This window comes from Lytechinus pictus, chromosome 11 (genome assembly GCF_037042905.1).
Source record: "Lytechinus pictus isolate F3 Inbred chromosome 11, Lp3.0, whole genome shotgun sequence".
NCBI lineage: Eukaryota > Metazoa > Echinodermata > Echinoidea > Temnopleuroida > Toxopneustidae > Lytechinus > Lytechinus pictus.
The window spans coordinates 26,928,237-26,952,268 of record NC_087255.1 but is presented as its reverse complement, the minus strand read 5'-3'; the positions used below and the strand labels follow the sequence as shown (position 1 = coordinate 26,952,268).

The window sequence follows — 24,032 nt, the reverse complement described above, 5'->3', positions numbered from 1 at the left end:
ACTATGCTCAGACCACAAAACCAAACAACCAGTCTATAATATATACCAAACTCCACTAAGGAGACAAAACCAGCACAACAGCTAGTAAACAAGACAGACTGATCCAAAACATGCAGTGAGCAAGCACAAAAATGCAAAGGAAACCTAGCAGCAAATTAAAATACCAGAAATCCACTGCGCCTTGAACGAAGGCTAAATCCGAGAAAAATTGAGCGTGACCCGTTGCCTAAACGAGCCCAACGAAACGCTCCACACACAAAACGTGCATACACACACATGCATAGAACAGGCACATAACTACACGCAGTGCTAGCGTTCGCGCATTATACATATGTACTGTACGTAATAACCGGTATACGGAATACGAAAACGAACTACCTCGACAAGAAAACTGGCTTGTTTTCCGACTCCTGGACAAGGTCCCAAATATGTTACGTGGCCAGGACCAACTCTACATCTCAGCACACAAGAACCTAAACTTCTCCAACTCTCAAGTCACCCCAAATCCTCACAATCGATGACACATCTTTTAAAGACAGGGAAGCCGTGTTTGTGTATTTGATCTCTAGCCGCGAACTCTTTTATTACTCCTAGTCTACATCCAGACTTGGGGTCGTCACACTGAACATCCTGTACGAGTTTCAGGTCACATGACCATGGTCAAAGGTCATTTAAGGTCAATGAACTTTGGCGGTGTTTGGGGTATTTGTTGAATTACCATTCTAACTCTGAAGTTTATGGATCTATTTCATAAAACTTGGGATATAAGAGTAATCAAGTATCACTGAACATCCCCTGTGAGTTTCAGGTCACAAAACCAAGGTCAAAGGTCAGTTAAGGTCATTAAACTTAGGCCATGTTGGGGTAATTGTTGAATTGCCATCATAACTTTGAAAGTTTATGGATAGAGTGAATGAAATGTGGACATGGGTGTAGTTGACAAGTCTTACATGTAAGTCACCGTTCAAATGTCATCTATGGTCAATGAACGTGGTATGTCATTATATGAATGGTGTTTGTGTGAATGATTATCTTACAGTAAATTTCAAAGTTAGCACTGCTGCTATATTAAATCATATATATTTAATGCAGGCGAGACTGCCAGAGGCGTTCCACTTGTTCATAAAGTTGTTCGTAAGTTACGAGCGACTTTATGAATGACAGGTGATCCTTTCTAAGCTAAATCCTCACCAATGAAAATTTGGTGCGAATAATTTATATCAAGAAAGGATCACCAGTCATCCGTGAAGTCGCTTGTAACTTATGAACAGCTTTATGAAAGCCCCAACGGGAGGCAACAAGTTAAAAGTTAATTGTAGTTGCAGCAAACAATTATTTCATGATGGAGTCTTTAAAGTCAATGCTAATTGTCACATTATCAACAGAGATCTAGATCTGGGGGCTGTTTCATAAAGCTGTTTGTAAGTTTAGAGCGACTTTAAGAACGACTGGTGATCCTTTCTTATGGCAACTGATATTCACCATTAAATTTTCACTGGTGATTATTTAGAGCATAAGAAAGGTTCACCAGTTGAGCGTAAAGTCACTCTAAACTTACGACGAACAGCTTTATGAAACACCCACCTGATTCCTTTGCATAAACCTACCTCTAAAATCACAAAACTAAGCCGGAAAATAATCACCCTTAAGATCACAAACACGGATAAGCACTCGTTGGACATTACTTATCAATGCTCAAAAGAGGACCCTACACCTTGCTGGAATGCCATGTTTTATCTATTTCTCAGCAATTTAACACTTTCCTCCAGATCCACTTGGCACTTATTTTTTATTCATTCATTCATTCATTCATACAAACACTTGGTGGTCATTTTATTGGATTCTGTCACATAACATTGCATAAAGCTTAGTGATTAATCGTGCAGTTGATTTGTATTCTTGATTATTCATAATGACCAATGTATTCAAGCATAAAAAACGATCAATTACTAAGCATTATGTAACGAGGCCTTGGTAACACACTCCAATAAGATATTGCTGCTAATTTTGTTTCAACTGTTTCATCCTAGAGCTCTATTTAGACCTGCCGTTTGATAACGGTGTCTTCAGAATATCGGCCCTGATGCACCCAGCAACATACCTCAACAAGATATTGCTTGGAAGTCATCAAGGTGGCATGCAACTTTGGAATATCAAATCTAAGTAAGAATTTTTTTGTTCACATACTGAATTTTATATAATGATAACATTTCATTATTTATTATTATTTTATACACATAAATATTGACTGGCAGCATGGCTACAAGTGCCAATTTACAACCTCCTTAAAATGTGATATTTTAGCCATTTCTGAACCTTTTATCCCCCAACATATGTTTGTATTATATGAGAAAACCTCATACTGTATGCTGTCATATTCATTCTACCTGGACACACTGTACTAGGTAGTCACATACAAAGCTCCACTTCTCCGACTATTAAAGGACAAGTCCACCCCAACAAAAAGTTAATTTGAATAAAAAGAGAAAAATCCAACAAGCAGAACACTGAAATTTCATCAAAATCGGAATAAGAAAGTTATGACTTTTTAAAGTTTCGCTTAATTTCACAAAACAGTTATATGCACATCCTGGTCAGTATGCAAGTGAGGAGACTGATGACGTCATCCACTCACTATTTCTTTTGTATTTTAATATGGAATATGAAATATTCTAATTTTCTCCTCATTGTCAAGTGAAACAACGATTAATTCCTCCCTGAACATGTGGAATTAGCATTGCTTAACCCTAACTAGGCCTGGCTTTTTTGGCTGTTCTGTGGCCGGGGGGAGGGGGGGGTTGATTCAACCCCCCCCCCCTGAGATCTCGGCTGCCGATCGCGCGATGGCCGCAAAAATGTGCATGCTGGTAGTGTGCAATGTAATCTACAAGGCTGTATGGTGAAATTTTCCAAAATAATGAGATTTTATTTTATATGAATTAATTATGCTAATTTATGCATAAATCATACTTTTTGCTCTAATTCACTAAATAAAGCTCCTAGAATGCTAATTTTTGGTAAAAATATTCTTTGTAGCATTCTTAACAATGGCAATTGAAAAAAACTTCGGTTTGGAAATCAATTTCTTATGTATTTTATTGTTTTATGAATTTCTTATGTATTTCTTTGTTTTTCAACCTTTTGTTTTTCTTTGTTTTTTTCACCAGATTTATTGCACAGCATTTTTGAAGCATAATTGTGCTAAAATCAATTGCTTTCAGCCGTTTAAAGTAAAAATAATCATATCTTTATGAATAAGATGAGAAAACTCAATTTGCATTGACTTTGTACACAAAATCACGTTTTGGAGCAATTTTAGGTCTGACATGCAGTTACAAAATGTTGCGTAATTTTGGAACCGCGTACCCGGGCGTCGTAAATTTGGTCTCAAAAGATGCGCGAGACTTAAAAGTATAAACTCTGCCAGTGGCGCGGTCAAAAAATTTCGCGCAGCGGAATGATGGCAGAAAATGTTGAGGGGGGGGTTGATTCAACCCCCCCCCCCCCCGGCCATTTTAGGGTTAATACTATATACTTGAGTCAAGTTGGTCCCTATTGTCAAATTTGTAAAAAATGAAATGATGTATAATTCAAACAATAAAAAACAAAAGAAATAGTGAGTGAGGGACATCGTCGACTGTCTTCTTTGCATGTCACTGAGTTGTGCATATCACATTTGTGAAAAAATAGGCGAAACTTAAAAGTTTCATAACTTTATTATTTTACATCCGATTTTGATGAAATTTTCAGCGTTATGCTAGTTTGATTTTTCTCTGTTTATTCAAATGAACATTTTTCTATGGTGGACTTCAACCTTTAAACAAATATTTTTAAGTTGTATTATCTTATGCAACTTGTTCTAAGAGTGTATGAAATTTGCTGCTACTTCCATGACCCAACAGTTTCTCCTGCAACAATTGATAGTGGATGTACAGTATGATTCTTTACATGCTTTAATCAAATGTGTACAAATAAACATACCCATTTCTCTATTGTTTTTGCAGTAAGTTACTTTATACCTTTCAGAACTTGGATTCTCCAATAACAGTTATCAAGCAGGTGAATATTACTTTTTCTGTCATGTAAATTGTTAATGAATTTAGTGCTTTTTGTAAGAACATTCATTCGTTATGTTTGTGCAAATAATAATCCATGCTACATGTTCTTTACATACATTTATAGAACTTGAAAAAGGTTTGCCTTCAATGCAAGTTTGAAGGGGACATAATTTTTATTGCATATTCAACATCTTCATAACATGTGGGCATTAATTTATTGTATGAAAAGATAGAAAAGAGATGCACAAAATGTTACAAATCCAAAGAATAGATCATTATGTAAGTTTTCTTGAGTGGTCTCCCAGTTACAGTAATGCCAGAATATTCTGACCAGAGTAAGGATTAAAGGGACGAGTGTTGTGTGCTGACGATAAATCCTTATTTCTTTTGTTTAATCCGAACGAACCAGCTCCTATGTTTTTACATATAATTTGAGGTGTATTGATTGTTGTGAAGTAATAATCTATAGTCTTGATGATTATATTATATTGGAAGGCTCAGAATGGAATACCAGAAATATTTTTGAAGAGTTCAGGAAAATATTCCACGAATCGAAGACGAGTGGAATATTGGCCCTAACAAGTGGAATATTTCTGGTATTTCATGAAATAAAGCCATCCAATATAATTATCATCTATCCCACCCCCCAAAAAAATAGAGGGAGCAATTTGATGGAACAAGTCAGAGATCACTTATCACATTATGCCATCATCACTTCATAGGATCAATTTTGGTCGTCGACATGCTACTTGCATGTAGCTCATTATGACGTCATCAAGCGTAATTGAGATCTATGCTGCGCATCACATTGCTTTCATTGTTTTACGCGTTATATATTTCACGCTTTTGCGCAACCGCATTAAACTGTTGAATATGCTCTCATATTCAATAGCAAACTTTGTACAGTAGCCTATGGGATATTCATCAGATTTCGGTCTGATACTGCACAGGCAGTTGATGCAGACCAAAATACGTGTTTTTAATGCATCGCTAGAACACTCTATATAGATGATAATATTAGATATTAAACAATTGATCCATAGTTTTTGTGAAAATTACAATAAAATGATAGTGACAGTACATGTATTTTTCTTTTAAAGTCTGTTGATGTTGATAAATTAGAATGTCTTAAATTATGAAACAAGTCATTGTCTACCGGAATTGCAGAATTCAGTAATTAGTGATTCAAGTGACATTCAATGATATCAGTGCTTGTCTGACATGTTTTTTATTCCATCTCCATGGTAACAGTCTCCAGCTGTTGATGTAGTAGCTATTGGTCTTGCCAATGGTAAGATCATCCTTCACAACATCAAGTATGATGAGACCATCGTCACGTTCACCCAAGACTGGGGGCCCGTAACGGACATCGCCTTTCGCACAGGTATGTCTTTCCTGTTGGTTTATACCCTCTTTATATACCGTTTATCCACAGGTGGTTTACTTCTCATATTGTCTAAAATTGCATAGGCTTAACCCTAAAAAAGACTGGTAGGGACAGTGATTTTCCGCGATCGCGGAAAACGGACGGAATTCACGGAATCGGCCTTTTGAAACGGAAAGTGGCTTTTCAAACGGAAAATCACGGAAACCTTGTTTTTTCTCAAAATGCACAAAATATCAACAGAAATTAATCCCAAATCCTCAACAAAATACGAATATCAACTGAAAAAAACACGATCTCACTTTGCAACAACAATCATGACAATCAACACATCGTAACTACACTCTAGCCCCTCAATCACTCGATCGTATCTAAATTAGTTTACACTGACGTCCGCATACAAGGCAGAATACGGCCGTGTGTTGCTGCCCTCTGCGTTCGGTCATAATACAATGATCACGGTGATTCAACATATCCAACATGGCGGAAAAGCGGAAGTCGTCGACTGCTCAAAACGATGTCCGAAAAGTCCCCAAATCAGCAATAAAATCCCATGTAACCATAAAATAATGCTAATAATATGAAAGGTGAGGACATATTAATGTTGATTATGTTTCTCTAAATAGTTTTTGAGCTCGAATCTCTTCGATTAAAATGGATTTTAAAGCGATTTAAGTACATTGGTGGATGCAAATTTTGACCAGCGCTAGCATTTTGACATCGCGCTACTCATTGCTTATTGGTTTTCTATGTAAACGGAATTGTCACTTTTTCATGTACACAAAGTCTATGGGGAAACGGAATTTCCGTTTTCAGACATGCTGACACGGAATTTGAGATTTTCTGAAACGGAAAAGGCAATTTTTAGAAACGGAAAATCACTGTCCCTAGACTGGGGGGGGCTGATTCAGCCCCCCCCTCCACATTTTTTGCGATAAATCTGTAACGCAAAAAGCTGGCGCCGTGCCATTCCTTGACTTTTTTTTTTCAAGTCTTGCGCAACTTTTGAGACCAAATTTGCGACGCCCGGGTACGTGGTTCCCAAATTACGCAACATTTTGTAAGTGCATGTCGACCCGAAATTGCTCAAAAACGTGAATTTGTGTACAAATCCAATGCAAATTGTGTTTTTAGCAAATATTCATAAATGTATCATTATTTTCAATTTTACTAATAAAACTCTATTAATTTCATCTTGTTTATGGTCAGAATAAAGTAGCGAACGATTTACATTGAAAAAACAATAAAAAACAAAAAGTCGAAAAACAGAGAAATACATAAGAGATTTTAAAAACAATAAAATACATAAGAAAAGAATTGTGATATTGAATTTTTTTTTAAAGTAGATTTGATCAGAATCCTACAAAGAGTCTGTGAATAAAAAATTAGCAGTTTAGAGGCCTTATTTAGTTAATTAGAGCAAATCTTTGATTTTACGCATAAATTAGCATAATTAATGAATTATGAGATTTTTCGGAAAATTTGATCCTACAGTGTTGAAGATTATGCCATAGGTAACGCACGTGCCAATTTTCGTCGCGATAGCGCGGTCGACGGCCGAGATCATAGGGGGGGGCTGAATCAGCCCCCCCCCCCTCCCCCCCCCAGTCTTCTTAGGCATCAAAACAGCCCAGTCTATTTAGGGTTAAGCCATTTGGTCTAGGTATCCATTTTGTCTGATTACTACTTGGTCTAATACTCACTTCGGCTATTTGACATTAACCCTAACTAGGCCGGGCTTTTTTGGCTGTTCTGTGGCCGGGGGGGGGGGGTTGATCAACCCCCCCCCCCCCCTGAGATCTTGGCCGCCGATCACGCGAGCGCCGCAAAAATTTGCACGCTGGTAGTGTGCGATGTAATCTACAAGGCTATATGGTAAAATTTTAAAAAATAATGAGATTTTATTTTATATGAGTTAATTATGCTAATTTATGCATAAATCATACTTTTTGCTCTAATTCACTAAATAAAGCTCCTAGAATGCTAATTTTTGGTCAAAATATTCTTTGTAGCATTCTTAACAATCGCAATTGAAAAAAACTTCGGTTTAGAAATCAATTTCTTATGTATTTTATTGTTTTATGAATTTCTTATGTATTTCATTGTTTTTCAACCTTTTGTTTTCTTTGTTTTTTTCACCAGATTTATTGCACAACCTTTTTGAAGCATAATTATGCTAATATCAATTGATTTTAGCTGTTTAAAGTAAAAATAATCATATCTTAATGAATAAGATGAGAAAACTCAATTTGCATTGACTTTGTACACAAAATCACGTTTTGGAACAATTTTTGGTCTGACATGCACTTACAAAATGTTGCGTCGTAAATTTGGTCTCAAAAGATGTGCGAGACTTAAAAGTATAAACTCTGCGAGTGGCATGGTCAAAAAAATTTGCGCGGCGGAATGATCGCAGAAAATGTTGAGAGGGGTTTGATTCAACCCCCCCCCCCGGCCTGTTTAGGGTTAATTCTATTACCCTAAAGGTCTTAATTCAAATTTTATTCCACAGTTAAAAATGTACACATATACAAATCATTGACATTTAGAGATATATTACATGTGGAGGGGTCAAAGAAAGCACAACAGCTTGTATAAATTGGCCTCATTGTAGGAATAAAACATATTAATACATGTAAAACGAACAATAACAATATAATCATATATTTCCACTTCCTCTACTTATTTTTTCACTTTTTGTCAAATGAAAATTTAGTTCATGAATAATTCATCTACTAATGACAGAGTTTTGTTAAAGATAAATACCAGTTGTTGTAACAATCTCAAAAAGAGTTTGAACCCAATCCAATAAAATGACCACCTAAGTGTTTGTATATGTATGAATAAAAAATATGTGCCAAATGACTCTGGAAGAAAATGTGTAATTGCTGAGAAATGAGCAAAATAAGCACGGAATTCCATAAAACGTTGGGTATTTTTCCGAACAATATTAATGTGCTGTCCCTCATGCCTTTTTGTGTTAGCTATCAGAATGAACGGTTTGAGCTAAGATTTCATGATTTCATAAAGGTAATTTTGTACAAGAACTAGATCCATGATAATATGGTGGCAATTTACCTTGATTTTAAAGACTTTTCTCATGAAATAATTGTGTAGTGCAACTACTGTCTTACCGTTAAGACTATGCGGGTTATAGAAAAATGGGTGGAGCCCAAATGGAAATTAGTCAAAATGGTAAATAGGTTCTGTGGCAATTAGACCAAATGGTTAAGTAGATCAACTGGTCGTAAACAAAATGATTTTAGATCATCTATGATGAGACCCAATGGAAGTAGTCAAAGTGGATGTACACCTAATGGGATTTTAGTTTACATTTAATTTTGTTTTCAATCTCTCATTTTGTACATACATACATTCATGCACATAATGAAATGAAATACTGTCTTCATTCTATCTGAGGACATGAAACAGTTCACTTGCTTGCTTAGTGGCTTCCCATTTGGTAAAAAAGGATATTAAAGAAAGAGCAAAAACAAGAAAAACTTGTGGTTATTTTAATAGAGGGGTTGCAAAAAGAACAAAAATTACTGCAAAAAGTATGTAATGTGATAATTAATTGCTTCTTTTACTCTAATTATGAGTAATTGACAAGTATTAGTTAAATATGCCCTATTTAAAGACTTAATTTATTTCTTTTCTTTATTTTACATCAGTGATCCATTAGGAACAAGATCTCAATTCATAGTCATTTCAGAGCTAAGAAAGTATGTGTTGCTGAAGGAATGTACCAGAATGATAAAAAATGTTCTGGGAAGGTTTACCCCCTTTTTTTTTTCTTCCATTATGATACATATCGCATATCTTTCTCCAGACGGCAATCCAATTATGGTGACTGGGAGTACGGCAGGTCATCTTGCAGTCTGGAATCTTGAAGAGCGCCGCCTACAGGCCCAGATGAGGCATGTTCATTCTGGGGCTGTAGCTGCTGTCTCATTCCTCACATCCGAGCCTATTCTAGTCACCAATGGTGGGGACAATACTCTCAAGGTTGGTTTCTAAAGCTTCTGATAGGATAAAACTTTGGATAGACTTTCTGTTAGTTCATGTGACATCATACATGATCATGAGGATGATAATGATGATGATGAGGAGGAGAATGGGTAGGAAGGGGATGATTACAAAAAACGATGATGATAATGAGAATTACAAATTAAAAGATAATGATGTTGATATTGATCATGATAATGATAGAAATGATAATTGGGGTGAGGATTATTTCACTACTCTGATGATGATGATGAAGATGATGATGATGATGATGATGATGATGGTACTTTTTCTTATCCTACTACATGAAGGTATGGATATTTGACCAACCTGATGGAAGTGGAAGAATCCTGAGATTGAGGAAAGGTCACAGTGCTCCACCAACCAGCATCAAGTATTATGGCAAAATGGGCAAAACCATTCTGAGTGCAGGTAGGTTGAAATTTTGTTACGTGAGATCAGCTCAAGCAGGCTGAAATCATCTACGATCTTTTTTCTCAGAAGACCTTCCTGAAAGTTGGATGAATTTAGCCAGAAAAATACAGATTTTCAATGTTTGTTTTTTTCTTATTTTTACTATCTTCATGATATCTGGATGGATTCTGCTTTAAGTGAGGAAATGAATATTGGCAGCTCTGGTAATAGAATATAATGTCAATTTGTGAGTGGAAATTCCCTTAGTTGCAATAAGTTTTTTGTACATAACTACCACCCCTCATGAACTTTTCTTTTATATTTGTTGTTAATTTGCTCTGAAGCGCATTGATCATCCAATTAGAGTGCACTACATAAATCATATGTATCATTATTTTTATGTGGAAGCGTTGTAATGTAGCAGTTCTGACTCGCTTTATAATCAGAGGGTCGTGTTTTTCGAATCCTCACCGCAGCCTAGCATCCTTTGGCAAGGCATTTATCCACACTTTGCCACTCTCACCCAGGTGTTAAATGAGTACCCAGTAGGATGCAAAATCCTATGTAGTTTGCCAAGCATGTGAGTCTTAGAACTCTTGTTGGAATGCTCTCCAGGAGTGGAGCAATGCATATATTGTGTGGGGGCATGCCAGGATACGATGTCTGGGGTGATAATAATCACATAATGTATAAAGTGCTTTATAAATGTAATCATTATTCTTATTATTTTAATTTATCAGGTCAAGACGGTACACTGAAATCCTTTTCTACGGTCCACGACAAGCATAACAAAGACCTTGGTGTAGCGGCCTATGACAAGGCACCAGGGAAGAAGAAAGACAGTAAGAAAGGATGGAAACAAATGAGAGCTATCACATGCTTTGCTGCAGGTAAGGTCAAATTTATTACAGCGTGGACATTAGGTCCCTGTTTCCACTTTCCACAGGGCGAGGATCACTGACTCTTTGATATGACACCAAAAATAGTTTCTTTTTCCTAGTATTCATCCTCATGAAAATGACTTGCATAGATGTTCCCTTTGAAGTTAGACAATAAGAGAGCACTTTTCATCACTTTTTTGCCAACGTTTCTACAACTACCAGGGCCACTGAAGTGTGACTTCATTAATTTTCCAAGTTTGCATGACAGCATGTTTTATACCATATTTCAGTAAAGCATGAAGAAATTCCCCCACAACCCAGGTTTGGTATATGTTGCCCCATGAATTCATATGCCCAATCAAACTCAGTGTATGATTGGCCTGGTTCTAAATGTTATGTACCAGACCAACACTACATTGACTTTAATCAGGCTAATTATGTATTCATGAGGTCATATCTCGGGCCCCAATCTACTGATTCCCACAAAATTTTGCTCTACCAAAATATGGTATCGAACATGCTGAAATGCAATAAACAGTTTTTCAGTTCATCATCATTTTGGTACTCTTTAACCTTTCATTTTCTTCAGAAACAAGTCGTGAGAGTGACTGGGATGGTATTGCCGCCTGTCATCGGGGCACCCCTATGGTGACAACATGGAACTACCAGAAGAGCAATATGGGCAAGCATAAAATCAAACATGATCGCTTCAAAGGAGTTCCGGGTGTCCAGGCGATGGTGAGGGATTCTACAACATTTCCTAGATGTAATACCAGGACACAGGACCACAACAATGCCAATAATGTAGTCCCACATGTAGACTTTCATGGTGTTGACCGAGTGTAACATAAAATGATCTTTCAAAGTCAAGAAAGAAGTGGATACTTGTCATTGTGTTAATATTTTCCAACTAAATCAAAACAATGCAAGGAAGTATGGAAAGTAGATGGCCATTTCATGGATGCAAGGTGCAAAATGTGAAATTTCAGCAACTTATGGTGTTTTTTTCTACCCCCGCTGGTTAACCCTAAACACCTGTTTATTAATAGTGTTTAAACATGTTTCAAAATAAATGTAAAGACTCAGGCCTATTCCTGAGCATATCTTGGGCCCTGTCAAACTAATTTCTACCTAATTGAGGCTCTTGATGATTTATATTATGCTCCTTCTAGATAATTAGTTAAATAACAATGACAAAAATTGTGACGTCATCACGTTGATACTCAAGTTTCCCGTCTTTGTGTAAACATAGTTCATTTCATATCTGTCTTGTATAGGCTGTTGATATATCATCATGTGGAAACTTTGTAGCCGTTGGCTGGAGCACGGGTGATGCTGATCTGTATAACATACAATCAGGTATTCATAGAGGACCCTATGGTGATCCTAAAGGTGAGATTTTCCTGTAGCCTTCATCTGTTCTTATCAGATGGTTATTACTGAAACTTTTTTATTTTGTTTTTTCTTTCATTTAAATGTTTATGTTTTCATTATAGATACATTTATGTTATTGTCAATGCCTCAATCAGGGCCCAAAGATTTCTGCACTCTAAATGTTTTAAAAAATGTCTTCTGCTGTGTAAACTCCAAATTCTGCATTCTTCTGCTTTCTAAACTTTGCCATGTTTATATTCATCCAAAGCTCAGAAAAAAGTTATTTTCTCCTTTCAAGTGTATTTCTTTTGATAAAGTTTCATATAAATTTGTTTTGTATATTATCAATCAAGTAGAACTATGGAAATAGACTACTGAACAGAATTTCTACATTTTCTTGCTTGAATTTATCGGCTTGTAAGGTTATTATCCTGTTGCATGGATGCAATCATTTTGTTCCGTCTGTTTGCAACTCCTAGATACTCTGCTGCTGTGGAGTAACCAAGTGAAGTGTTAGCTCTTGAATGAAACAAATAAACATTTTCTATGATATTTTATGGATAAATTTTAGAATATTGTTGTAATGTTAATTATATTTCTTTGGCTCATAGCGCATGATGGAGCGATTCGGGGTCTGGTAATCAATGGTCTCAACCAGGTTGTTATCACAGGGTCTGCGGATCGTCATCTTAAATTCTGGCATTTCAAAAAGAAGCACCTTCTCCACGATCTGGAGTTCAGTGTTCCTATCAACCAGATGCTACTGCATAGAGAAAGGTTGGTTCAAACATATTACAGAGAAAGTTCACTTGTCATAGCAAAAAAAAACATTGACATAAAACTTATTGATTTTTTTTTCAATTTAATTAGTTTTCTTCAGTATCAATTCATTTATTCTTTTCCTTTAAAAATACATCCAATTATAAATACATCATATAAATGCATATAGTTAAAGTGTATATAAAGGAAAGTCAAAATGCATAAGCATAACAATGTAATATCAAGGTAAACAGAGAAATGGAAAAAAATGGGAGTTAGATGACAAAAATATTGATTGCTTTATGTAATGAGCCATCTATCAGTGTTTCTCATTTTCTACTTGTGTCTTATGTTTTAATCGAATTCATGCTCACCTGCCTTTAGTTCTGTGTTCGCCATTATGACAGATAATTAAGGGGGCACACGGTCGCTGGCATCATTAATGACCAAAAGTTTGGTGTGTAACATTCTCCTGATCTGTCAATGGCGGAGGCATAACGTTTGACTGTATGCAGTCGAGAATCTATCTAGTTCTAATTTTATTAAACTCATGCTATCCTCCTTACTACCCAGTTCCATGTTGGCCGTTGTGACGGATGACTTCACGGTACATGTTGTAGATGCTGATCTGAAGAGGATAGTTAGAAGGTTCTCAGGACATCACAACAGGATAACAGACTTGGTACGGTTGTTTTCACACACAAAATTTAATACTAAAAGTTTGTGCAAAATACCTTGGGGTTTTTTTTAAGCGCCCTTAAATGCAAATTGTACAATGCCTAGTTAGCTTGTTGTACATACATGTAAGAAATCAGGATGTTGACTGTGCATCTTCCATACGTACAATCAAAATGTACAGTTGCACTGTAAAGTGACATCACAATATTATTTCATTGAACGTGGTAAATGAATGAGGTGAAATACACAAAGGGCTTATTAATGCACACTTCTGCTGCAGATATGATGTGTGCTTAAATCACCAAAGTTAGGCGTGCCACTCAGCGATTTTGCTTTTTGCTTTTAATGATACTTTCCTCATTTTCATGAATTAACATAGGAAAACATTGATTATCCTTTGCATTATTTGTATTTTTGCTAAAGGTCTGTCACACTTATTCAGAATGAAGCAGTATCGGCTGAAATGAAATAACTGTTCTTCGTCCACCTGCTGGTTAAGTTTACCCCCGCTATTCAGCTCTCCCAATGTGTTAAAAAAAATTACGTTTTTTTTTTTTTCATTCCAACTGATTATATATGTGTGACTGAGCCTAATGTGATGGCCTAGTATGTGAGCACATGCTACCAAAATCTGAATCAAATCCATAGATTCACAATCACCATTGTGAATCAGAGCCAATCTGACGAAATCTATTTATTTTTTTTTTGCTTCTATTCTCAGGCATTCAGCCAAGATGCTAGATGGTTAATCACCGCATCCATGGACTGTACAGTGAGAACATGGGACCTTCCTACTGCTAAGTAAGTTATGCGAAGAAGAAAGTTCATTTCATTTGTTGGTAGCTTTTTACGGCAGGAAAATTTGTATAAAGAAACCATGTTAACTTCAGCAGTCATAGAGATTCTCATGCTGTATTTTCATCTCCTTTTCCTCATTTTATTCCCCCTCCCTTTTTATCTTTCTTCTTCCAATATTTCTCTTACGGAAGTAGTAGTAGTGGTGATGGTAAATGCCAGTGGTTTGGCCAGGGAGTAAACGTCAAACAATCAATTGATTTGAATGCATTTCCGCTGATAATTATCAATTTTCAAGTCTATTTATTCAAAAACATCACATCATAATAAAAATAGATGTACATACAACGTAAATGAGTACATAAACATACATCAATTAGATTATAGCATAGACGAATTGGTTTTAGGACCCCTTTAAAAGTAAAGCTTGTGAGTAGGGCCTTGGAATACTTATGATTATTAACATAAAACATAGGATATACTAATCTACAAGATACAAAAGGATATTGTTTACCAATATATTTACTACTCGAATGTTTGGCAAAATGCAATTAGAGATTGAGGATGGTTCAGGTACCTATTGCAACAACAGTAACAAAATGACAAGCTAAGAAAGAAAACTTGTTTTTGGAACACTGAAGTCTGTTTTAGAAATCATTGTGCTAAGGTAATTTGCTTGAAATGAAATGTTACCAAATATGCAGTTATGCTACCTCCTTGTGAAACAAGCTCTGGAAATCTTACTCTGCCGGAGCCCTCGACACACAATGTATTTTGTATGCATGATTTATACAGAGCAAACCTACACCTTGCTTAATGAAGTAGCAGTGTTGGTGATGGAGGTGGTAGAAGTAGTGTTGGTTGGTGAAATACTTGTATAACAGGTGTTTCTGTTTAGTGGTACTTTAACTCTCAATCTCTATGTAATATCGTCTCCTACAGGTTAATAGATTGTTTCCTTGTAGATGCAGCTGTTACCAGCCTCACTCTCTCTCCTACCAATGACTTCCTGGCTACCTCACATGTTGACGATCTGGGAATTTATCTATGGTAAGACCTATCCACATTTGCTCTCTAGAGGGCAATATAGCATGAAAGTATCAATGTTTTGTATGTCTCATCCTCATTTTTTTTCCTCCATTCTTACTTCACTTCATGATCTGTTCCAGCCATGATAGTTGGAGAGCTTTTGAGTATATATGACCTGGAAATACAGAGACAGATTAAATCAGGAAGGTCACACTCATAGGGGTCAGATGTTCATACTTCATGGAATCGCTATAGAAATAGATTTCACACTGATAAGATTCCCCACCAAGAAGACGTTGTAAATCATATTTCAGAGTTTGGTTGAGAGATCAGGGCCGTCTTACCAAGAGTTACGATTGATCCGATCAACATCAACTATACGGAAATCCAACATATCTTAATTTTTCTCCAGGAAATTTGCACAACGTCCTTTGTATGCAAAGAAAAGCACACTGAATTTTCAAGAAAACAATGGATGTATGACTTAACAACATAACTAGAAAATAATTTGAACAAACATGCATTTTAGATGTTGACGTTGCTGGCCATCCATAGTTGTGGTTGATCGGATCAATCGTAACTCTTTGTAAGACGGGGGCCCTGGAAAGCAGCTGGGGCTAGATAGGATTAATGAGTAGCTCTTCAACATATAGCATTGCAAACAAATATGCACAGATGCTAATTGAAAATAATCATAAGAATATCTGATCCAAAAGGATTGTTTCAATGATTGTACCAGGTATGAGAGTTCAGCTTTTTAGCTGACTTCAGCTATTTTTTCTTTTGATTTTAGCTTAATTTCAGCTTATTTTGGCTTTATATCTCTACAAAAGTATGGAAGCTCTTTCAATTTCAGCTTTTTTTCAGCTCTTTTTATTTGTGATCATTCACACCCCTGTTGATTGCTTATTAAAATGCCTATTCTTTCTAAATCAGGGGGATGTTTCACAAAGATTTAAGTATGACTCAGAGTCGTACTTAAATACCGAGTTGCATACGGTATGAAAGGCTTGACCACATTGGGCAGATCGTGTCATGAAGACGCGCACTACTGCGTATTTATCAATAAGATTGCGCGTTGCATATCATGTACGTGTCGGCACTTAAGTGCGGCCTAAGTCATACTTATATCTTTGTGAAACACCCCCCAGGTCCAACAAGACTTTGTACAGCCATGTTAGCATGAGATCTCTACCGGAGGATTATGTACCAACTCTTATCAGTCTACCTGGAACAAGTGCAGAAAGGGGTGAGTTGTGTTTCATGAAGCAAATAGTCAGTGATTTTCACTGACTGATTCATTCTTAACCAATCAGATGCAAGGATTTCAGTAGCTTGTAACAGTTTTCAGTGCAAATTACTGAATACGTTTTCATGAAATGTTCCCCTGGGTTACTTTCATTCTTTTCTATTTTCCCATGATGGATGTTTAAATGGCAGTTTAGAATCATACCTAGACAAGACAAAGTACTTAACTTCGAGGAGTCACAAGGAAAATAAATTTGTATGCCTCAACTCATTCTATGTGGTTGCTGGAGGCATATTTTTTAGTTGTCTATCTGCCCATATTTTTTTCTTTCAGTCACTAAAGAATGAGATTAAAGGACAGAGATGAGAGGTCATTACATATATTGAAGTATCTTGTTCTTGCAATAGCTGAATAACTGTTTTAGGGTTCAACTTATGCACACGGGAGAGAAAATTAGGATAAAGGTCAAAAAGTTTATTACATTCATTGATATATAAATTTGTTGCATTGCCAAATTTGTTGCCTTGTGTAAAGATTTACTAAAGTTAAATGGCTTTTATTCATAAATAGTACCACCATACTCCAATGAAATTGGAATCAACTGTTTCAGTACATTTTTTTATTATCATATTAAATGTATGCTTGCTAGCATTCAAGAAACTGCAAAAACACTGTACTCTTCTGGGTTAATTTAGGTATTTTCATATGTTTCCCCATTCTAACGGAATGAAGGTCAAGCCAGTGGTGTGGATGTTGAGGATGGAGATGAAGAGATGGAGGAAGATGAAGAAGAGGAGGAAGGGGAGGAATTGACAGAGTTTAAATCACCTGACCAGCTTGGAGAAGAATTGATTACCCTTTCACTGCTTCCTAACTCAAGATGGCAGAGTCTTACACACCTAGATCTTATCAAGGTAAGGTTAGGATGAGGGATTTAGGCTATGGCCGTGGATGCCAGAATGGCTGATCTCAATGCCCATCTCATTGGCCTTGCGAGATTTTTCCCCTTTTTTCTTGTGCTGTAATATAGAAATAAACCCTATAGCATTTGTCTATCAAAGTTTAAGTCCTGAAATACATAAAGGTTCAAATGTAATCTGATAGACATGGTGGCTCAGTGGTAGAGTACCCGCCTCAAGGACGGGAGGTCATGGGTTCGATCCCCGGCTGAAACATACCAAAGACTTTGAAAATGGGACCTTCTGCCTTTTTGTCAGGCACTCAACGTATGAGAATGGAGAAGGGTAATATTAACATATTATGTTATGCAGGGCCCGCTGGAAGAACAGCTTACAGCTGAGAGTGGCTACCCTGGGTAAATAAGTGTTATTATTATTAGAATAATAACCCAAGTGTACCTATGTATAACTGAAGAATAAGTGGCAAACTCAAATTATTCTTGTAGAAAATCTGCCATAACTGAAGAATGAGCAAAATATTGTTGCTCTCCCGCCTCGGTTAAGGTCTTTTTTTCAAGCAATTATAATAGACTGTCCCACATCAGGTGCGGATCCAGAGCCTGAACATCATTCATTTTACTGTGCAATGAAGGTATTCTTTGTGGTGCACAATTATATTTTCGTATTTTACGGGTTGGGCCCGCACCTTGCACTCCCCCCCCCCCCCCCCCCGGATCCTCACCTACACATGTGCTTATCTGCTTTGCCAATCTTCAGTTTGTCTCTGTTTTGTTAGTATTCAAGGTGATCACCCAATTTCCATTCAAACACACTGACCAAAGCATCTCCAACATGAAGTTTAGCTATCATGGGATCAAGATCATGGGGCTGGCTTCTATTATTGATTGCATTTACTATTGTGTGTGATCAATTGTGAATATCAGCCTCACGATTAATTGTTAAATCTTCTGTTTCAGGGCTCAGTTGAACACTTGCATATTGTTTCATATCTTGGATTGAATGATTTTTTTTTCCTATCCATTGTCATTTATAAATAGAAAAGGAATAAGCCAAAAGAACCTCCAAAGGCGCCCAAGGCAGCTCCCTTCTTCCTCCCTACTGTAGCGGGTCTGACACCAAAGTTTGTTGCAAGCACTGATGGTGAGACAGATAAGGTAAGAAATGCTTCTTGAACACAGCTTCGCAATTCCACTGTGCAATTGTGTAGTGGCGTATTGATGTTTTGTTTATGGGTTTTAGTCCAACCATTATCTCCACATTTCTGTTATGTTATCAAGTAAGTTACCTTTGTAAAAAAGCTGTTCATGATCGTCATGGTCCGACTGGATATAAGGTGTCAGGATGAATCTTCTTGAGGACTGCTATGTTGTTTGAGATTCCATAGCTCTCCCTCCTTTATCCTTTATATTATAATTCAGTGTTTGTGTACATTGAAGAATGTATGTTGTTAAAACAGATATGCATGGAGTTGTTCTTACCGCAAATCATCAGATTGGATCTGATATCCAGATACATGGAGTCTTTTTATTAGTTATGTGATTTTACAGGTTTAATGTTGTAATTATTGTTGTTATGATCCATTTTTCTTAGTATGTAAAGTGTATGTTCTAAAAGAGATGATGTTCCTTTGTGTATGACTCCGCATCTCAAAACAGATGCTATTTAGAACACAAATCAATACTGCATAATATTTCAAATTCTTTTTATAGTACACTTTGTGTTATCGACTTTTAATTATTTAGTTTGTGCCCCTTTCTCATCCTGCATTTAGCCATCTTCCCAAGTCTTGAATCTATCCAGTATGGAGATGAAATCTGACCTTTGTAATCTTCTGGAGAAAGGGACTACCCCAGAGCACTGTGAGTACAAAATTATTAATTCTCAAAACTTAGATACCATGTCCATATACACCAATACTGCAGTATTACTGTAAGATTACCAATGCAAATCACATTCTAAATCCCTGTTCATGCACAACTCTGAATACTGCAGTATTTTTATGTGTAGACAAAAGTAAGTCAGAATTATGTAATCTACCCAGCCAATTCTCATCATCTCCAAAAAGTAGAGTTTCTTTACCCATACCGTGATATTAGGGTAAATGTTAATATTCAACAAATAATATAGACTATCTAATTGTGGTTTCCCTTTTTTTTATATCCCAGATGATGCAGTCTTGAAGTTCCTCAAGTCCTTGTCTCCATCTCAGATTGACATGGAGCTGAGGTCATTGGATCCTATTGGGGGTGGGTCGTTGCTGGCTATGAGGCAATTTATCTCTTTCCTTCATCATCGCTTGACAACTGGTAGAGATTATGAACTCATACAGGCATATCTAGCTCTCTTCCTCAAGGTAAATGTTTCAGTCTTCAACATTTATTTTACTACATTATCATAATTAAAAACTGATTTTATTGGATTTGATTTCGTTTATGGAATCTGATTCAAGTTTGTTTAAGTGAAGTGTTGTGGCCCAGTGGATAAGTCTCCTGTCTCTGAAACAAAGGGCCATGGGTTCAAATCCCAGCCATGGCATACTTTCCTTTGGCAAGAAATTGAATAGTAAACTCATCAAGATGTCATCTTTTAAGAATTTTGATATTCATTGAATCATATATGTTCTGCATTGAATCCCAATATGGTGCCAAAATATGAAAACCTGCTTACATATTTCCCTTTCGGTTTGTTCCTAATTCTTTTCCCTTTTAGCTTCATGGTGCCTCAATAGCAAGAGATCCAGACTTAGCTGAAGAGCTCTCCTCACTAGCGGAAGTACAGGAGTCATCATGGTTACGCATCCAGCGCCATTTTGACCAAAGCCTCTGTCTTGTCAAGTACTTGAAGAGTGCTAAGATATGATCCATGGCATTGGTCTGAGAACTCTTTTTGTTGAACGATGGACCTTAGGACCAGAGATGTTTCCATCCAAGTCACGCGGACAACTCTGGATATCAATGTATATGCTCTGAATAGGAATCAGCCAGCATGAACGTGACATATCTTTTGTGTATTCATAAATGCCTGTATGTCTGAACGCCAGTTTAAAATCACCACAGTCTAACTCTATGCTAAAATTATGGAAAACCAAAAAATCATAGATTCTTTTCATAACGTGTATTTCTTGTGCTTACTATTTTGCTCCCCCTTGCTTTCATGATGAACAAAAAAAAATACTTCAGTTATCATTCTCAGACATTTATCAATGATTTGAATGGCAATGATTTGATCAATTAAATATTTACCAAAAGTGATTTGTGCTACAATTGGCTCTCCATAGTTAAACCCCAACTTTAAACCCAAGTTCAGAATATGGGCCAGAGAATCCAGATGCTAATTGATTGGTGAGGTTCCTATAAACAGGTGACCTTACCTATGTAAAATCTCTTGGAACCATAGACATCTATTTGACTTTATGAAGAAGATGAAGAATAGACACGTTTGCATATTCTGGCCCAAAGTAATGTTTCGAGTTATGGAAGGTTTACTTACACAGAGTCTGCTATATTTCCATGCTCTACCTTCAGAAGGAAATGGCTGCTTATCAAAGTGTAAACTCTGTCTGCGAAGAAAGAAAAGTTGAAAGTTCCGCTGGCATCAAGAATCTGCCAGTATTTGCCAGAAAATGCTTGAATTGGGATTTTAGGTATAAACATGAAGAATGTCTCCTAGAGATGAAGCTGTTTGATATGGTTTTGGGAAGAAGGTCAGTTTCTGTTCTTTGCCATGGATGGAGACTAGTCGTTCATGGAAAGGTTTTGACAGAATGAGAGCAGTTTGGATGTATGTCCCAAAAGACACAGTGAAAAAAGTATTTGATTTAAAATGCTAATCATGTACTCAGTCAGTAAAAAAATGAGAAATTTGATTAAATTTTCATAATCATTATCCTCGGTTTTTTTTTCCTTTAAAAATCATGTTGAATTTAAGCAGAAAAAAAATACATTGTTTTCAATCCAGTTCTTGATCTAATTGTGAATACTCATGGCTGTGGCATGAAATGTAAGATATTAGAATACATACTTACATTTGAATGCAATATCAGTACGGGGTTTACAATAGATTTACAGTTAAATCATTTGTATGATTGTTATTTGTTACTAGGCCCACTTAATATTGTATCAAATTTATTGAGTAATATCCAGAATCTTCAACAAATTTCTGAAGAAATCAAATATAAATATATCATCTGGAGCTATATCACATGTAGTTTGTTCGGTAAATAAAGATAAATCAATAAATGAATGAAGGGAGGAAGAAAGATAACAACAAAAAATCTTTGATTTTCCAGTGAGAATTATCCTTAGTTGATCAACTTATATAAATTTTGATCTTGTTGCTAAATCAATGATATATTTTACTCTATACATATTGTACATGTATGCATTTCAGGTTTTTATTAAAGTAAACTGTTGATTGACAGTTTTAACATAAAAAACTTATATAGAATATCGATGGCTGTCTTTTGGCTGATCGTGAGGAAATGAGGAAATGGAGATTACACCGAAATGAGATATTTGTGAGTGGGAATATTGAGAGATTTTGCAGTCTTGAGTCTTGTTTCATCTTTGATAAGTTTCATAGCCCTTCGAGGATCAATTTAAGAGGATGAAAATGGGAAGATAAAAAGGTGAAGAAAACAGCAAAGGGAGATGGAGAGGTATAGGGGTGGGGTAGAAAGAGAATGATGAGTGGGGATGAGTAGAAAAGGTCGTGGTGGTGGTGATGATGATGATAGTGATGATGAAGATGATGATGGTGGTGGTGGTGGTGGTGGTGATGACGATGATGATGATGATGATGGTGATTATGGTGAAGATGATCATGATCATGATGATGATGGTGGTGGTGATGATGATTATGATGATGATGGTAATTATGATGATGATGTTGGTGGTGATGTTTAAGATGATACGATGATGATTATGTTGATGGAGGTTGTGATGGTGATGACAAGATGATGATGAGGAGGAGGATGGTGGGGAGTAAGTCTTAGTAGAGAGGTAAATGAGAATAAAGATCTACCTCGGAGTAAACAAAAACTACATGTATTTTTTAAACAAATTTCACAGGAATTTGTTCAGCATTGTGCGATCTCGTAGGAAGTCTCTCTAGTGTTGAATTCTTCATTGTGAACATAAAAATTCACACGATGAATATCAATACCTCCACTTGGAAACTGACTATCATAAAACAACACATATTGTAAACCCGACTAAGCTTCACATATCCCTTCAAGGTTTAGCTTTATCTTACTCATTTCCGCATTAATCTAAACAACTGTGATCCTGCAAGAGCCAAATGTACAATTGGTAAACATACCTCGAATCGGCATATGATTCAAATATAAAGTAGTCTGTTTCCACTGATATTCCGGGCCATTATTTAAAGAAAGAGAAAGAACCACAGTCCAGGACCGCGCACTTGTGCTAATTTTAACTTTTATTCCATTAAGATGGAAGCGAACAGATGCAGAATCATGTTGCCTTTTGTGTATCGAAACAGGGTTGGCGTCAGTGTATTTTGATGGGGTGGGACGAGGACCAAGACGACCTATTTTTTGCTCTCAGTTGGAGTACCTTTCTCTTTTCTCTCCTATTTTTCCTTCATTCTTTTTTCTTTCCTATATTCCCTGCCCCTTTCTTGTTTATTCTTCAAGTTTCTCCTTCACTATTTTAAAACTCAAAGGTTTGCCGCCCCTGTCCCTGCGTATGTAGCACCTTCCCTGAGTAGAAATATTTCTGGAAAAGAAGTCTGCAAGCAAATGAAAGATGATGTTTGGAGAGATGGGAGGGCAGCAAAGCAAAGAGACAAAGTGATATTGAAAGGGGAGAGAATGAGAGATAAAAAGTAAAGGATTATAGGGGTGTATTAAGGACGTTCCACAGTAAAAGTGAAATCCATGTCATTTTCACCAAACTTTGCACATAGATACTTTAGAACCTTAGTATTCGAAATATGCAAAAATTAACATAGGTCCATGTGCTTGATTTTTTGCTATAGAGCTTCAAAGTTCACCCAAAATGATGTTCTTAAGAATTGCGCATTCAAAAGAATTTGGCATTTTTAGACCGCCCAAGATTACTACAATGAGGTTAAACCTCTATTACTCAGTCAAAATACATGAAAAAGTCATCAAATTTCGCAAGAGAGTTAATAATTGTATCGTTAGAATGGAGAATCTATTTAGAGTGTTATTTGTTTGCAATTTTTAGTTTAACAGCACTGTCAGTTCTTAAAAATGGCGTAAAAGATAACAAAATCCCAATCTAAAAAATGTAAAATGTCAGTAACAAACTACAAACGTACAATAAATGCTGCACTTTATTCAAAATCCATGTCATTTTCACCAAACTTTGCAGAGTTGTAGAGGAAGGTATACCTAAGAGGTACAAACATTAAAAAATAGGGGTTCATGTGCTTGTTTTTAAACTATCAGCATTTTTATTAGAGCAAATGTGCTTGTTAAAACACCAAAAATGCGCC

The 24,032-nt window shown here is 36.3% G+C and overlaps 1 protein-coding gene across 1 annotated transcript in view; it reads left to right on the top strand.

Annotated features, from left to right (window-relative positions):
* LOC129272053 (WD repeat-containing protein 36-like) overlaps window positions 1–20,731 on the top strand; it is a 30,776-nt gene extending 10,045 nt beyond the window's left edge. Inside the window, exons 5-22 of the mRNA XM_064107071.1 lie at window positions 2,031–2,163; window positions 4,005–4,059; window positions 5,310–5,442; window positions 9,275–9,450; window positions 9,762–9,882; window positions 10,605–10,754; window positions 11,335–11,483; window positions 12,023–12,137; window positions 12,731–12,896; window positions 13,452–13,560; window positions 14,278–14,357; window positions 15,294–15,401; window positions 16,532–16,629; window positions 17,362–17,543; window positions 18,587–18,703; window positions 19,321–19,408; window positions 19,715–19,902; window positions 20,259–20,731. Of these exons, the coding sequence (XP_063963141.1) occupies window positions 2,031–2,163; window positions 4,005–4,059; window positions 5,310–5,442; window positions 9,275–9,450; window positions 9,762–9,882; window positions 10,605–10,754; window positions 11,335–11,483; window positions 12,023–12,137; window positions 12,731–12,896; window positions 13,452–13,560; window positions 14,278–14,357; window positions 15,294–15,401; window positions 16,532–16,629; window positions 17,362–17,543; window positions 18,587–18,703; window positions 19,321–19,408; window positions 19,715–19,902; window positions 20,259–20,408 (2,318 nt within the window). The 3' untranslated portion in view covers window positions 20,409–20,731. The remainder of the gene's footprint in view (window positions 1–2,030; window positions 2,164–4,004; window positions 4,060–5,309; window positions 5,443–9,274; window positions 9,451–9,761; window positions 9,883–10,604; window positions 10,755–11,334; window positions 11,484–12,022; window positions 12,138–12,730; window positions 12,897–13,451; window positions 13,561–14,277; window positions 14,358–15,293; window positions 15,402–16,531; window positions 16,630–17,361; window positions 17,544–18,586; window positions 18,704–19,320; window positions 19,409–19,714; window positions 19,903–20,258) is intronic.
* Window positions 20,732–24,032: the final 3,301 nt, after the last annotated feature.